This window comes from Eutrigla gurnardus, assembly GCF_963514095.1.
Source record: "Eutrigla gurnardus genome assembly, chromosome: 3".
NCBI classification, from domain to species: Eukaryota; Metazoa; Chordata; class Actinopteri; order Perciformes; family Triglidae; genus Eutrigla; species Eutrigla gurnardus.
The window spans coordinates 17933509-17948330 of NC_139917.1; the positions used below are offsets into that span (position 1 = coordinate 17933509).

The 14822-nt window shown below is 46.3% G+C and overlaps 1 protein-coding gene across 1 annotated transcript in view; it reads right to left on the reverse strand.

Moving 5' to 3' along the window:
- Window positions 1–14822, reverse strand: part of LOC311011545 (scavenger receptor cysteine-rich domain-containing protein DMBT1-like) — a 44174-nt gene that overhangs the window by 14095 nt on the left and 15257 nt on the right. Inside the window, exons 15-18 of the mRNA XM_084006579.1 lie at window positions 14340–14431; window positions 12468–12905; window positions 11069–11389; window positions 9736–10056 (exon numbers count right to left, since the gene is read on the reverse strand). Of these exons, the coding sequence (XP_083862705.1) occupies window positions 9736–10056; window positions 11069–11389; window positions 12468–12905; window positions 14340–14431 (1172 nt within the window). The remainder of the gene's footprint in view (window positions 1–9735; window positions 10057–11068; window positions 11390–12467; window positions 12906–14339; window positions 14432–14822) is intronic.

Sequence of the window (14822 nt, forward strand, 5' to 3'; positions counted from 1 at the left end):
AGGCGCCCAGCGAGATGGGGGAGCAGTTGAATGCACTTCTGTGGATAACAGCGAGCCCCCCTCCTCTGCCTGTCACTCTAGGCTGGTGGAAAAATGACAACAAGCCCTCCAACTCATACGACCAAATAGGTCATGTGTCACGTCCTCAAATATACGACCTCTGGGAGCGTATTGCGGAGATTCTTCAGCAACGATAGTAGTGGTTAAGGTTAGGGTTAGGTCGACGTGTGGAGGGGGTCTCTGCCGATGATTGACGAGGGGCAATCGTCCGCGCACGCGCGGGGGGTGGGGGGGGTAGGTAGGTTTAGGTCGACGTGTGGGGGGGGTCTCTGCCGATGATTGACGGGGGGCGATCGTCCGCGCACGCGCGGGGGGGGGGGGGGGGGGGTAGGTTTAGGTCGACGTGTGGGGGGGGTCTCTGCCGATGATTGACGGGGGGCGATCGTCTGAGACACCGGAGTGTCGATATTTACTTGACCGCTAGAGGGCGCGCTATTTTGAAACGTAACATATGGTCGTAATTCGGTGCTTGACACACGACCTATGTGGTCGTTTTCTCGAGGAGGACAGTCTGAAAAATGAGTAGTCAGGAGGAGAAGATTCAATGAGGGGGGCACAGTCATCAGGATTTAGCCATGACTCAGTAATGAGAAAGAAATCAGTATTGTGTGTAGAAATAAAATCCTGACAGATAAAAGACTTGTTGGAGAGAGATCTGACATTAAGTAAGCAGAAGTAGGCTGAGTTTGTGACGGAGGTTGGAGAGGTAATATTAACTGCAACAAGGCTGGACCTGTGGGGAGAGCGTACTTTAGAACTAACACACTGCCTCTCAGAAATTCTAACAGGGATAAAGAAGCTGTTTGCAGAGTTAAAACTGGAGCTGGCAGTAGAGCTGGAACAAGCACTAATACTAGCACCAGCAGGGCCCGCATGGTCCAGAGCGGAGCAAAATGAGGCTGGGCAAGAGAGCTGGATGGGGACCTGCTGGGAAGGATGTCAATTAGAGCAGAAGGCAACAAAATAAATATAATTTTTGATCAGCCTCCTTGATCCCTTCCTGTTAGGATGCAGCCCATCAGATTTAAATAAATCATGCCTGGACCAGAAAGAGTCAAAGTGCCTGATAAACCCCAGGCCAGTTGCAGAAGAGAAATTCTGCATCCACAGGTGCAGGTTGAAGAGACGGCTGAAGCGTTCCGTGCTGCCATGCAGGGTGGGAGTGGGCCCAGACAGGACACACCGCCTCCCCAGGCTCTCAATTGTGAAGGACAGGGACTCTAGCTCAGCATGTAGTTTTGATGATTGCCGAGACATGACATCGTTTGTGCCAGTGTGAGCTATCACAGTGTTGATGGAAGGATGGAGGTCGAGAAGCACAGGGATAAGCTCAATAAAATCAGCTGTCTTGCCACCTGAGAGACAGTAGGTGATAGCACCAGGAAGTTGGACAAATCTAATGATTGAGTCACCAATTATTAAGAGTTCTGGTTTTTCTGTTCCCAGGTTGTCATTGTAAACAGCTAGTTTTGGGTTAAGAAGCTTGGGAGACCTTGATGAATCAGGGGAGCACAAGGGGGCGTGGCCGGTGACTACCTTGGACACGGATTGTGTGGTGGCAACAGGTGGTCTGGATGAGGTAGCGGGGCACTCGACCGCAGTTTGCGGCGGAGAGGAGGACGCTTCAGCAGGCATCGCAGGAGAACGCCGTATGGCTGCCGCCGCCGCTGCCGGGTTGGAGGACCGCAGGGTGTCCGGAGCCTCGAGCGTTGCCAGCCGGGAACACAGCATGGACTGCCGCTGGAGGAGCTCATCAATGAGGCGTTCTATGGAGTGGAGTTCAGTCTTTAGGTCCGTGAACTCTGCAGTGGGAGCCATTGGTGGAGTCTTGTTCAGCTAGTGTTAGCATTCGCGCTAAGCATGCTAACACGACAGTCCACGCTGCCGAGGGAGCGATGAAAGTGCTCGTAAAAAGATGATAGGATTGCCCACAAAATAACTTGAACCCTCAACAGGAGAATGATTTGACTGAGTTAATAAATCAGCAACTCTTGTACCAAACAGCACAAAGATGAATGATAAAGTAAGATGAATGATAAAGCCTGAGGTAGAATAAACAGGCGTGTCCTTGGCTAGCTAGCTGCAGATAATTAGTTTGGCCATTTGAATTCACTGGTGTGATAATTCACACAGGGCCGACATGTAGAGACAGACAGGTAACCAGTCTATCACAGGGAGACATGTAGAGACAGACAGGTAACCAGTCTATCACAGGGCTGTCAAGTAGAGACAGACAGGTAACCAGTCTATCACAGGGGCCGACATGTAGAGACAGACAGGTAACCAGTCTATCACAGGGAGACATGTAGAGATAGACAGGTAACCAGTCTATCACAGGGCTGACATGTAGAGACAGACAGGTAACCAGTCTATCACAGGGCTGTCAAGTAGAAACAGACAGGTTACCAGTCTATCACAGGGCTGACATGTAGAGACAGACAGGTAACCAGTCCGTCACAGGGCCAACATGTAGAGACAGACAGGTAACCAGTCCGTCACAGGGCCGACATGTAGAGACAGACAGGTAACCAGTCTATCACAGGGCTGACATGTAGAGACAGACAACCAGTCACCCTCACATTCACACCTACGGGACATTTAGAGTCATCGATAAACCGATCCCCATCCTGCATGTCTTTAGACTGTGGAAGGAAGCACAATTTGAACTTATATTCTCTTGGTTTGATAAAAGGAAGTATGTAAGCATGGACAAGGGAGATGAAGACTTGTACCAGGACAAGGAAGTGGAAGCATGCACCAGGACAAGGAAGCGGAAGCATGTACCAGGACAAGGGAGAGGAAGACTCGTACCAGGACAAGGGAGAGGAAGACTTGTACCAGGACAAGGAAGTGGAAGCATGTACCAGGACAAAGAAGTGGAAGACGAGTACCAGGACAAGGAAGTGGAAGCACGTACCAGGACAAAGAAGTGGAAGACGAGTACCAGGACAAGGAAGTGGAAGCACGTACCAGGACACAGAAGTGGAAGACGAGTACCAGGACAAGGAAGTGGAAGCATGTACCAGGACAAGGGAGAGGAAGACGAGTACCAGGACAAGGAAGAGCAAGAAGAGTACCAGGACAAGGGAGAGGAAGACAAGTACCAGGACAAGGAAGAGCAATAGGAGTACCAGGACAAGGAAGAGCAATAAGAGTACCAGGAAAAGGGAGAGGAAGACGAGTACCAGGACAAGGGAGAGGAAGACGAGTAACAGGACAAGGAAGTGGAAGCATGTACCAGGGCAAGGGAGAGGAAGACAAGTACCAGGACAAGGGAGAGGAAGACAAGTACCAGGGCAAGGGAGAGGAAGACAAGTACCAGGACAAGGGAGAGGAAGACAAGTACCAGGGCAAGGGAGAGGAAGACTAGTACCAGGACAAGGGAGAGGAAGAGAAGTACCAGGACAAGGGAGAGGAAGAGAAGTACCAGGACAAGGGAGAGGAAGAGAAGTACCAGGGCAAGGGAGAGGAAGACGAGTACCATGACAAGGGAGAGGAAGATGAGTACCATGTTATCTTGCAGTAATGTCCTGTTGCAAATAAGCCTTTGCTGCAGCAATTCTGTCTCTGTTTTTTTTTGTTTTTTCATAAGCCGTATGTTCTATAAAGCTACTCTGAGATGGGTCATTAATTTTTTGTAAACAAAATACATGCATTTACTAAACCCAACAAAACAAAAATGTAGAGAGGCTTCAAAAGAAACCGCAGTGCAAAACACAATCTATGATCGCTACAATATACTGTCTCTTGTATAAGGACAGGCCTGACACATAGTAATAATAATGCTGTTTCTGTAATCACATCTGATGTTAGTGTTTTTTTATGACATTGTGCTATGATTGACTAAATGTTCCTGTTGGAAGAGAACATGTGTTAGTGTTTGGTAGACAGTGTATTATTGTATTTTCAAAATTAGTGTTGGAGTTTAGTGTATAACGTATGATTTTGAGCATGAAATTCATTGTTTTGCAAATTGTGTGTTGTAGGTGTGATGGTGCGTTAAGAGTTTTTAGCGTTCATAAAAAACTGTAAACACGAATAAGAATACCTTATATGGGACTGATGCCTTTTGTTTTTATAATGTTTTATACCCAAATATAGAAACACAAAGATACTGTAATACAAACAAAATATTTTATTGAAAGATTGTGTCAGACAATAAGCCATGCTTTTGTTTAAACATATTCTTAGTCTAAGTAACAATGAGAAAATGTGCCATAAACAAATGCAAAAAAAAATCGTAGAAGCATAAGCATACATAAAGTCATATAGCCCACATTTATTCACATCAGGGTTGTACTGGTAATAAACAAAGAAGTATTGGTCCCTTCACTTTCATCAACTCCACAGCCACAAAGGCAGTGGAGTGTGGTAGGATTTACTATGCAATGTTACACCAGATTAAAAAAGAAATCATTTATGTTTTAGGAATAAAAAATATCTCAAAAATAATATCACAATATGGAATGTGTTTGTTTTGTTGCTGTATGTTAACAGCTCACTCAGGTGACTTGTTCCCTGAAGATAAATAAGAAAGAGAGAAAAATCATGGTTATTGATTCCATATAGTTAATCATGTTGAGACATCACACAACCTAAACTCATACTCACAAATAATTGGTCCAATAGTGAGGGTATCCAGAGGATGAGTGTTGGAAACAGAGCGATAGGTCCTCCTTGTGCAAGGCTACATGGTGGGAGAGAGAAGGAAAACAATTCAATTTAAAAAGCCACTGTTTGAGCAGCATTGATTATGGATTAATATTATTGATGAATTGAAATGTGTGACTTACCGGAACACAAGAAGAGCCCCTCCGGTCACACAGGCTGAGGCGGCAGTGAAGGTAAACGTCTCTGTATTCATTCTGGAGCAGGAAGAAGAGGGCAGAGAATCTGGCCCGGAGGGATGAGCCGCTCTCAACCACCGACACCTGTCGGCGGTCAGTGGGACACCTGGGAGAGAGGAGGGAGCGGGTCATCAGGACCATTACACATCACTTTACATTAAACTTTTCCTCATCAAGAGGGATACTTTCTTGTTTTGGATGAGAGGGTATTGCGTGGAATCATCAGGGTTTGACGAGTGAGTGGCGTAACAGTCCTCCAGTACAACTGCAAAGCTGGGATCTCTCTCCTCCACAGAGACGCCTACGTACAACGGTGAGCCCACTGGCAGGATGACCAGACCTGCTGGGTGAGTCTCTATGTAGTTGGAGTTGATGAATAGAGACATGGAGGCCCTGGCTTTGGTACCAGAGCTTGAAATGCCCCCTTCCAGCCTGTCGAGAAAAAAATACTGATATCAGGTGGATAGTTATAGGTATATCCTTGCGGTGCCTGATGTTTCCGGTGTTCTTGTGCTGTGTTCTTTAAACCATAGCCAGTGGACGAAGCAACAACCGCAAAAAAGAAAAAAATCCTACAATTCACCATTGGAGACATCCTTTACCTTCATGCTGCTGCCATTAGCCCTGAACCATCGGATGCCAATTACCACAGAACCGTTACGTCAAAACAAAAACATAAGTGAGAGATAGTCATTCCTCTGAAGTTAAGTTTTACTCAATGAGATTTCTTTTGCATAAAATCTGTGATTTGTCTTTTAATTAGCTTGTCTGTGTGTGATAATTGTTGTGGTGTTGACGCCACACAGTGGTAGTGCACAGATAAAAAAAAGACACTGTTACAGACAGCAATGTATGCTCACACTAAGATAAACAGTTAAAAGCAATACAAAGACAAGACCCCTTTTAACCAGTTTTATGGTCATTTTGTGATGGGACGTCATCAGAATCATTTGAAAAAGGCCATAATCACATAATTATACTCAGAGGCACGTCTTTATTTTACAACAATAAAAGGCCACTTACGCCAGGAATGGTCTGACAGCCACATTCAGGCTGGTGTCTGTGGTCAGGGGATACGAGCAGGAGAAGGGAAGATTCACAGGAAGGATGAAGGATGCGTTGTTTATTGGGTAGATAAATAAACTATTCGAGTAGATAGCATGTGTGCCATTGGTCTGCAACACAGAGAATGGATGATTATTATAGTGTGAGAGGATGTGCTATCTGCCAGCAGCAGCATGGTCAAATGGTTAGAGAAAATGTCCCTCAGGTGGAGGACCTGATTCGGATTACATTCAAAAAAGTCTTTACCCTCAATGTGTTTCCACAGGCACCTGCAATGGCCTCCATTTCATACCACACGACATCATCACGCACTCTGACCCAGGAGCAGTTGGGGACTGCCATGTTGCCAGAGAAGGGGTTCAAACCAGAGGCTGTAAAGCCAGCCAGATTCAGCCCCAGGTGGAGTTTATCACGGCCACAGATAAGCTGAGTAGGCTGAGGAGGGCGTGCGACTAGAGGAAGAGGAAGTTCACCAACTAAAAGTGTGAGAAAAATGAGATAAGACTGGAAATAAGCTATGTCAAAGCATTTCAAAATATAAAATGACACCTAGATTCACAAACAACACTGGCATCTTCAACATGACCACAGTAATGGGCCAAAATGCTGGGTGCCTTTAGCTGTAAAATGTGTATGTACCTTCACAGATGACACCAGCGTCCTCAAGGTGACCACAGTTGTGAGATCCAAACCCTCTGTGGCTGCACTCACTGAGATTTGATTCGTTGCCTGTGCACATGACATCATCCAACAAGATGGGGCCTGTGCCCTGTCCGAAGTATGCATCATGTGCTGACAGGACCCTGCCACAGCCCAGCTGTCTGCACACCACCTGAGCATCAACCAGGTCCCAGTCGTCATCACACACCGTCCCCCACACTCCATCATGGTAGACCTCCACTCGGCCAGAGCAGGAGTTGTTTATTCCATTGGCTAGCCGGACCTGACCCTCAGCTGCTGTGCTGTTGAGTTCTGGTTGAACTGAAAGAAAAGACACATTGGCGTCCTGCAGGTCCCAGTCGTTGTCACACACCGTCACCCACAGTCCATCATAGTAGAGCACCACTAGGTCAGAGCAGGAGCTGTTTCCTCCATTGGCTAGACGGACCTGATCCTCAGCTGCTGTGCTGTTGAGTTCTGGTTGACCTGAAAGAAAAGTCTTTGTGAACTCACAAGATAACTAGAGCCTGAGCTTCCATCAGCATTCATGAGGAAAAGCCCCATTTTCTTATATACAGGGTCGCCCATGAAGTTGGAATATTTTGCAAATGTCAGCGGTTGCCAGAGTTGACCAACCTCACTGGTGAACCAGCTAAGAGAAAAACATGCAACATAATGTGGATAAGAGACACAAATTAAAGATGGATGTCATGAAGACGATGATATCTTTGAAAAAATACATCTCTGTTTAAAATGACCAAACCTAAGAGCCTGCAGATAATGAAGAGTAAAACACTTAATTTCATATTTCTCCAGCAGGTGGTTACAAAAATCATCTCAGCTAAATGTAACACCATAGACAACATGTTGGACAGTGACTGGTTGTCTTTAGCTGTAAAAATGTGTATGTACCTTCACAGATGACGCCAGCGTCCTCATGGTGACCACAGTTGTGAGATCCAAACCCTCGGTGGCTGCACTCGCTGATTTTTGATTCGTTGCCTGTGCACATGACATCATCCAACAAGATGGGCCCTGTGCCCTGTCCGAAAGCTGCATCACGTGGTGCTGACCAGACCCTGCCACAGCCCAGCTGTCTGCACACCACCTGAGCATCAACCAGGTCCCAGTCATCGCCACACACCGTCCCCCACACTCCATCATGGTAGACCTCCACTCGGCCAGAGCAGAAGCTGATGCCTCCATTGGCTAGCCGGAACTGACCCTCAGCTGCTGTGCTGTTGAGTTCTGGTTGAACTGAAAGAAAAGTCTCTGTGAACTCACAAGATAACTTGAGCCTGAGCTGCCATGTCCCTAAAGAAAGTCTTGTAGTTAAAAATGAGTAATGACAATTGGAGTGTACTTTTAATGTGTCAACTTTCACCTTCACAGATGGCGCTGGCATCTTCATTGTGACCACAGTTATGGACCCCAAACGCTGGGTATCTGCAGTGCATTATGGATGATTCATTTCCAAAACAACTGACATTGTCCAGCCAGATGGGTCCACTGCCCCGTCCGAAAGCTGCATTTGTCGGTGCTGAACGAGCGGTGCCACAGTCCAGCTGACGACACAACACGTTGGCGTCCTGTAGGTCCCAGCCATCGTCACACACCGTCCCCCACACTCCACCATGGTAGACCTCCACTCGGCCAGAGCAGGAGCTGTTTATTCCATTGGCTAGACGGACCTGATCCTCAGCTGCTGTGCTGTTGCCTGCTGTGGCAGTGATGCTAGTCGGCTCCTGAGTGGTGGAGTACTGAGGTGTTGGAGCAGGTGTGGTTGGTAAGACTGTGCTGTTGAGTTCTGGTTGAACTGAAAGAAAAGTCTCTGTGAACTCACAAGATAACTAGAGCCTGAGCTTCAGCATTCATGAGGAAAAGCCCCATTTTCTTATATACAGGGTCGCCCATGAAGTTGGAATATTTTGCAAATGTCAGCGGTTGCCAGAGTTGACCAACCTCACTGGTGAACCAGCTAATAGAAAAACATGCAACATAATGTGGATAAGAGACACAAATTAAAGCTGGATGTCATGAAGACGATGATATCTTTAAAAAAAATACATTTCTGTTTAAAATGACAAAAGCTAAGAGCCTGCAGATAATGAAGAGTAAAACACTTAATTTCATATTTCTCCAGCAGGTGGTTACAAAAATCATCTCAGCTAAATGTAACACCATAGACAACATGTTGGACAGTGACAGGTTGTCTTTAGCTGTAAAAATGTGTATGTACCTTCACAGACGACACCAGCGTCCTCATGGTGACCACAGTTGTGAGATCCAAACCCTCGGTGGCTGCACTCGCTGATTTTTGGATTCGTTGCCTGTGCACATGACATCATCCAACAAGATGGGCCCTGTGCCCTGTCCGAAAGCTGCATCACGTGGTGCTGACCAGACCCTGCCACAGCCCAGCTGTCTGCACACCACCTGAGCATCAACCAGGTCCCAGTCGTCGTCACACACCGTCCCCCACACTCCATCATGGTAGACCTCCACTCGGCCAGAGCAGAAGCTGATGCCTCCATTGGCTAGCCGGAACTGACCCTCAGCTGCTGTGCTGTTGCCTGCTGCTGCTGTGGCAGTGATGTTAGTCGGCTCCTGAGTGGTGGAGTACTGAGGTGTTGGAGCAGGTGTGGTTGGTAAGACTGCGCTGTTGAGTTCTGGTTGAACTGAAAGAAAAGTCTTTGTGAACTCACAAGATAACTAGAGCCTGAGCTTCCATCAGCATTCATGAGGAAAAGCCCCATTTTCTTATATACAGGGTCCATGAAGTTGGAATATTTTGCAAATGTCAGCGGTTGCCAGAGTTGACCAACCTCACTGGTGAACCAGCTAAGAGAAAAACATGCAACATAATGTGGATAAGAGACACAAATTAAAGCTGGATGTCATGAAGATGATGATATCTTTTAAAAAATACATTTCTTTTTAAAAGGACAAAACCTAAGAGCCTGCAGATAATGAAGAGTAAAACACTTAATTTCATATTTCTCCAGCAGGTGGTTACAAAAATCATCTCAGCTAAATGTAACACCATAGACAACATGTTGGACAGTGACAGGTTATGTCTTTAGCTGTAAAAATGTGTATCTACCTTCGCAGATGACGCCAGCGTCCTCATTGTGACCACAGTTGTGAGATCCAAACCCTCTGTGGCTGCACTCGCTGAGTTTTGATTCGTTGCCTGTGCACATGACATCATCCAACAAGATGGGCCCTGTGCCCTCTCCAAAGGTTGCGGCATGTGGTGCTGACCGGACCCTGCCACAGCCCAGCTGTCTGCACACCACCTGAGCATCAACCAGGTCCCAGTCGTCGTCACACACCGTCCCCCACAGTCCCCCATGGTAGACCTCCACTCGGCCAGAGCAGGAAGTGTGTCCTCCATTGGCTAGCCGGAACTGACCCTCAGCTGCTGTGCTGTTGCCTGCTGCTGCTGTGGCAGTGATGTTAGTCGGCTCCTGAGTGGTGGAGTACTGAGGTGTTGGAGCATGTGTGGTTGGTAAGACTGCGCTGTTGAGTTCTGGTTGAACTGAAAGAAAAGACTGTGAACTCACAAGATAACTAGAGCCTGAGCTTCCATGTCCCTAAAGAAAGTCTTGTAGTTAAAAATGAGTAATGACAATTGGAGTGTACTTTTAATATGTGTCAACTTTCACCTTCACAGATGGCGCTGGCATCTTCACTGTGACCACAGTTATGGACCCCAAACGCTGGGTATCTGCAGTGCATTATGGATGATTCATTTCCAAAACAACTGACATCGTCCAGCCAGATGGGTCCACTGCCCCGTCCGAAAGCTGCATTTGTCGGTGCTGAACGAGCGGTGCCACAGCCCAGCTGACGACACAACACGTTGGCGTCCTGCAGCTCCCAGCCATCGTCACACACCGTCCCCCACACTGCACCATGGTAGACCTCCACTCGGCCAGAGCAGGAGCTTTTTATTCCATTGGCTAGACGGACCTGATCCTCAGCTGCTGTGCTGTTAAGTTCTGGTTGAACTGAAAGAAAAGTCTCTGTGAACTCACAAGATAACTAGAGCCTGAGCTTCAGCATTCATGAGGAAAAGCCCCATTTTCTTATATACAGGGTCGCCCATGAAGTTGGAATATTTTGCAAATGTCACGGTTGCCAGAGTTGACCAACCTCACTGGTGAACCAGCTAATAGAAAAACATGCAACATAATGTGGATAAGAGACACAAATTAAAGCTGGATGTCATGAAGATGATGATATCTTTAAAAAAAAATACATTTCTGTTTAAAATGACAAAGGCTAAGAGCCTGCAGATAATGAAGAGTAAAACACTTAATTTCATATTTCTCCAGCAGGTGGTTACAAAAATCATCTCAGCTAAATGTAACACCATAGACAACATGTTGTACAGTGACAGGTTGTCTTTAGCTGTAAGAATGTGTATGTACCTTCACAGACGACACCAGCGTCCTCATGGTGACCACAGTTGTGAGATCCAAACCCTCGGTGGCTGCACTCGCTGATTTTTGATTCGTTGCCTGTGCACATGACATCATCCAACAAGATGGGCCCTGTGCCCTGTCCGAAGCTTGCAGCTAGTGGTGCTGACAGGACCCTGCCACAGCCCAGCTGTCTGCACACCACCTGAGCATCAACCAGGTCCCAGTCGTCGTCACACACCGTCCCCCACACTCCATCATGGTAGACCTCCACTCGGCCAGAGCAGAAGCTGATGCCTCCATTGGCTAGCCGGACCTGACCCTCAGCTGCTGTGCTGTTGCCTGCTGCTGCTGTGGCAGTGATGTTAGTCGGCTCCTGAATGGTGGAGTACTGAGGTGTTGGAGGTGTGGTTGGTAAAACTGTGCTGTTGAGTTCTGGTTGAACTGAAAGAAAAGACTGTGAACTCACAAGATAACTTGAGCCTGAGCTGCCATGTCCCTAAAGAAAGTCTTGTAGTTAAAAATGAGTAATGACAATTGGAGTGTACTTTTAATATGTGTCAACTTTCACCTTCACAGATGGCGCTGGCATCTTCATTGTGACCACAGTTATGGACCCCAAACGCTGGGTATCTGCAGTGCATTATGGATGATTCATTTCCAAAACAACTGACATCGTCCAGCCAGATGGGTCCACTGCCCCGTCCGAAAGCTGCATTTGTCGGTGCTGAACGAGCGGTGCCACAGTCCAGCTGACGACACAACACGTTGGCGTCCTGCAGGTCCCAACCATTGTCACACACCGTCCCCCACACTCCATCATGGTAGACCTCCACTCGGCCAGAGCAGGAGCTGTTTATTCCATTGGCTAGACGGACCTGATCCTCAGCTGCTGTGCTGTTGCCTGCTGTGGCAGTGATGCTAGTCGGCTCCTGAGTGGTGGAGTACTGAGGTGTTGGAGCATGTGTGGTTGGTAAGACTGTGCTGTTGAGTTCTGGTTGAACTGAAAGAAAAGTCTCTGTGAACTCACAAGATAACTAGAGCCTGAGCTTCCATCAGCATTCATGAGGAAAAGCCCCATTTTCTTATATACAGGGTCCATGAAGTTGGAATATTTTGCAAATGTCAGCGATTGCCAGAGTTGACCAACCTCACTGGTGAACCAGCTAATAGATAAGAGACACACATTAAAGCTGGATGTCATGAAGACGATGATATCTTTAAAAAAAAATACATTTCTGTTTAAAATGACAAAAGCTAAGAGCCTGCAGATAATGAAGAGTAAAACACTTAATTTCATATTTCTCCAGCAGGTGGTTACAAAAATCATCTCAGCTAAATGTAACACCATAGACAACATGTTGGACAGTGACAGGTTATGTCTTTAGTTGTAAAAAAGTGTATCTACCTTCACAGACGACGCCAGCGTCCTCATGGTGACCACAGTTGTGAGATCCAAACCCTCTGTGGCTGCACTCGCTGAGTTTTGATTCGTTGCCTGTGCACATGACATCATCCAACAAGATGGGCCCTGTGCCCTGTCCGAAGCTTGCATCACGTGGTGCTAACCGGACCCTGCCACAGCCCAGCTGTCTGCACACCACCTGAGCATCAACCAGGTCCCAGCTGTCGTCACACACCGTCCCCCACACTCCACCATGGTAGACCTCCACTCGGCCAGAGCAGAAGCTGATGCCTCCACTGTCTAGCCGGAACTGACCCTCAGCTGCTGTGCTGTTGCCTGCTGCTGCTGTGGCAGTGATGTAAGTCGGCTCTTGAGTGGTGGAGTACTGAGGTGTTGGAGCAGGTGTGGTTGGTAAGACTGCAGGGCCTGTTCCGTTCACCTCTGTTTGCAATAAATACATTACAACAGTGAGATGATTGTTTTTTCATAAATGGACATTCAATTTAAGAAGAGGAGGATAGTTATAGTCTCTTTACTAGTCTTTACTAGTGTAGATGAGAAAAGTGTTGTCACAGTATGGAGATGTTTTAAATCCAACAATACCTGCACAGTATGCAAGGTTGCATGTGGATGGCTTCACAAGTTTGTAGACATAGTAGTTTCCATAGCAGAGCTTGACATGGATTGTGTGTGACCTAAAATAGCAGCAGCTGCCGGCGAAAGCATTACACACTATGCGATTTACAATATCGTCTGAGTGTGTGGGATGAGGTTCTGTTATCCACATAGTGGCAGCGGTTCCACACTTGTATGCGTCTATACACCTCTCTGGAATACGAGCACTGGTTTGCCCCAGAAATAGGCGATACCAGCCCTGCCAGTTGATAGACTGGTCACAGTGGGTCTGATTTGATGTGTTATTCGTTGCACGCCACTCATCATTCAGGACAGTGTAGTGCTCACAAGGGTCAGCACAGTGCATTGACCCATTATTACGAATGCAGTCCATGCCTAAAGGACAATTGGTGTGTCCACAGTTGTACTGGACAATTTGAGAAGAGGGGCCCGATCTGGTCCTGGAGGACGGCGCCAGGCATTCAAAGGACCCTGGGGTGTTTTGGCAAACCTGAGGTTGGGTACAGGGCGAATCAGGGAGCACTCGTCAGTGTCCACACAGCCCCTGTCTGGTGACCAGTGATAACCTTGGCTGCAGCAAGACGAGTTACTGCAGAGTTTGGTATCGTAACAGGTGAGACCATCGCCAGCAAAACCATCTTTACAGATACAAGAGAGTCCCTGGCTGGTGAACGAGTCGCCTCTTTCTCGTGACTCCATGCAGATTGCTCCATCGTGACATGAATCACAGCTAGAGACAAGTGTCCCTGCAAAAAGTATGAGGACAGTTTTGTATATGCTGCTGATCATTTTTAGCCTTTCCAAATGTAAGTTGATAATAAACATGCAATCGACATAAATGCTTTCATACTTTTTGTTTAGGCTTCTATGAGTATAATTACACAGAATACAAATGACAAATTTCAGTGTGATATTATCAGAGGTAAGTGTGTGATTTCCATCTATTACCTAAAATCTGGTTAGAATGGAAGTTTTCTGAATTAATATCTTAAAATTATTTAATCATGTTATATTTTATGTGTGAAATTATGTGCAAGAAGATCTCACTGATGTAATGGTGCAGTCATAAAAAATGTTTTATCTTAAATCTGCTCAAGGATACATTTCAGGGTATAACTTTCTCTGTTTATAAAAAGGAGAAAATATGCACCACAAAACAATCTTTTTAAATTAGCATTGTTGGTTATCATATTCAAAAGGGAAAGTACAATCATAATGAAGAGATATCAGAGTGTTTACCTGAAGCGCTTCCTTTAAAAATCTGTAAAATAAGGAGCAACAACAACCCCCCAGGCACCCCCATCATGGACCGCATCCACGACACAAACTTGCTGAAAAAGACAAAAGAGACGTCTTGAAACCATAAAACAAAACATGCTAACATGGATAAAACTCCGTCAGACCTACTTACTTCAGGGAGACTGTGAACGAATGCAGGAGATGGTGAAAAATTTGAACGTGAAAATTTCCCAGGAAGTGAGAGCATGAGAAGCTTTGTCTGTTAGAATCATATAAAGCAATCCTTGATGAAACAGATACATGGGTGATTGAAAGCATGAATTCATATGAGATGAAAAGACTTATTCATTAAAATAAAAGGAAATGTTGCTAAAATTCAAACAGTACCAGCACACAAACAAAGTCCTGAGTCAATAAATGTTAAAGTGCCACCATCGATCTCAGGTCAGTGTTGAACGTAATGGAGACCTGTTGGTCTTTGTT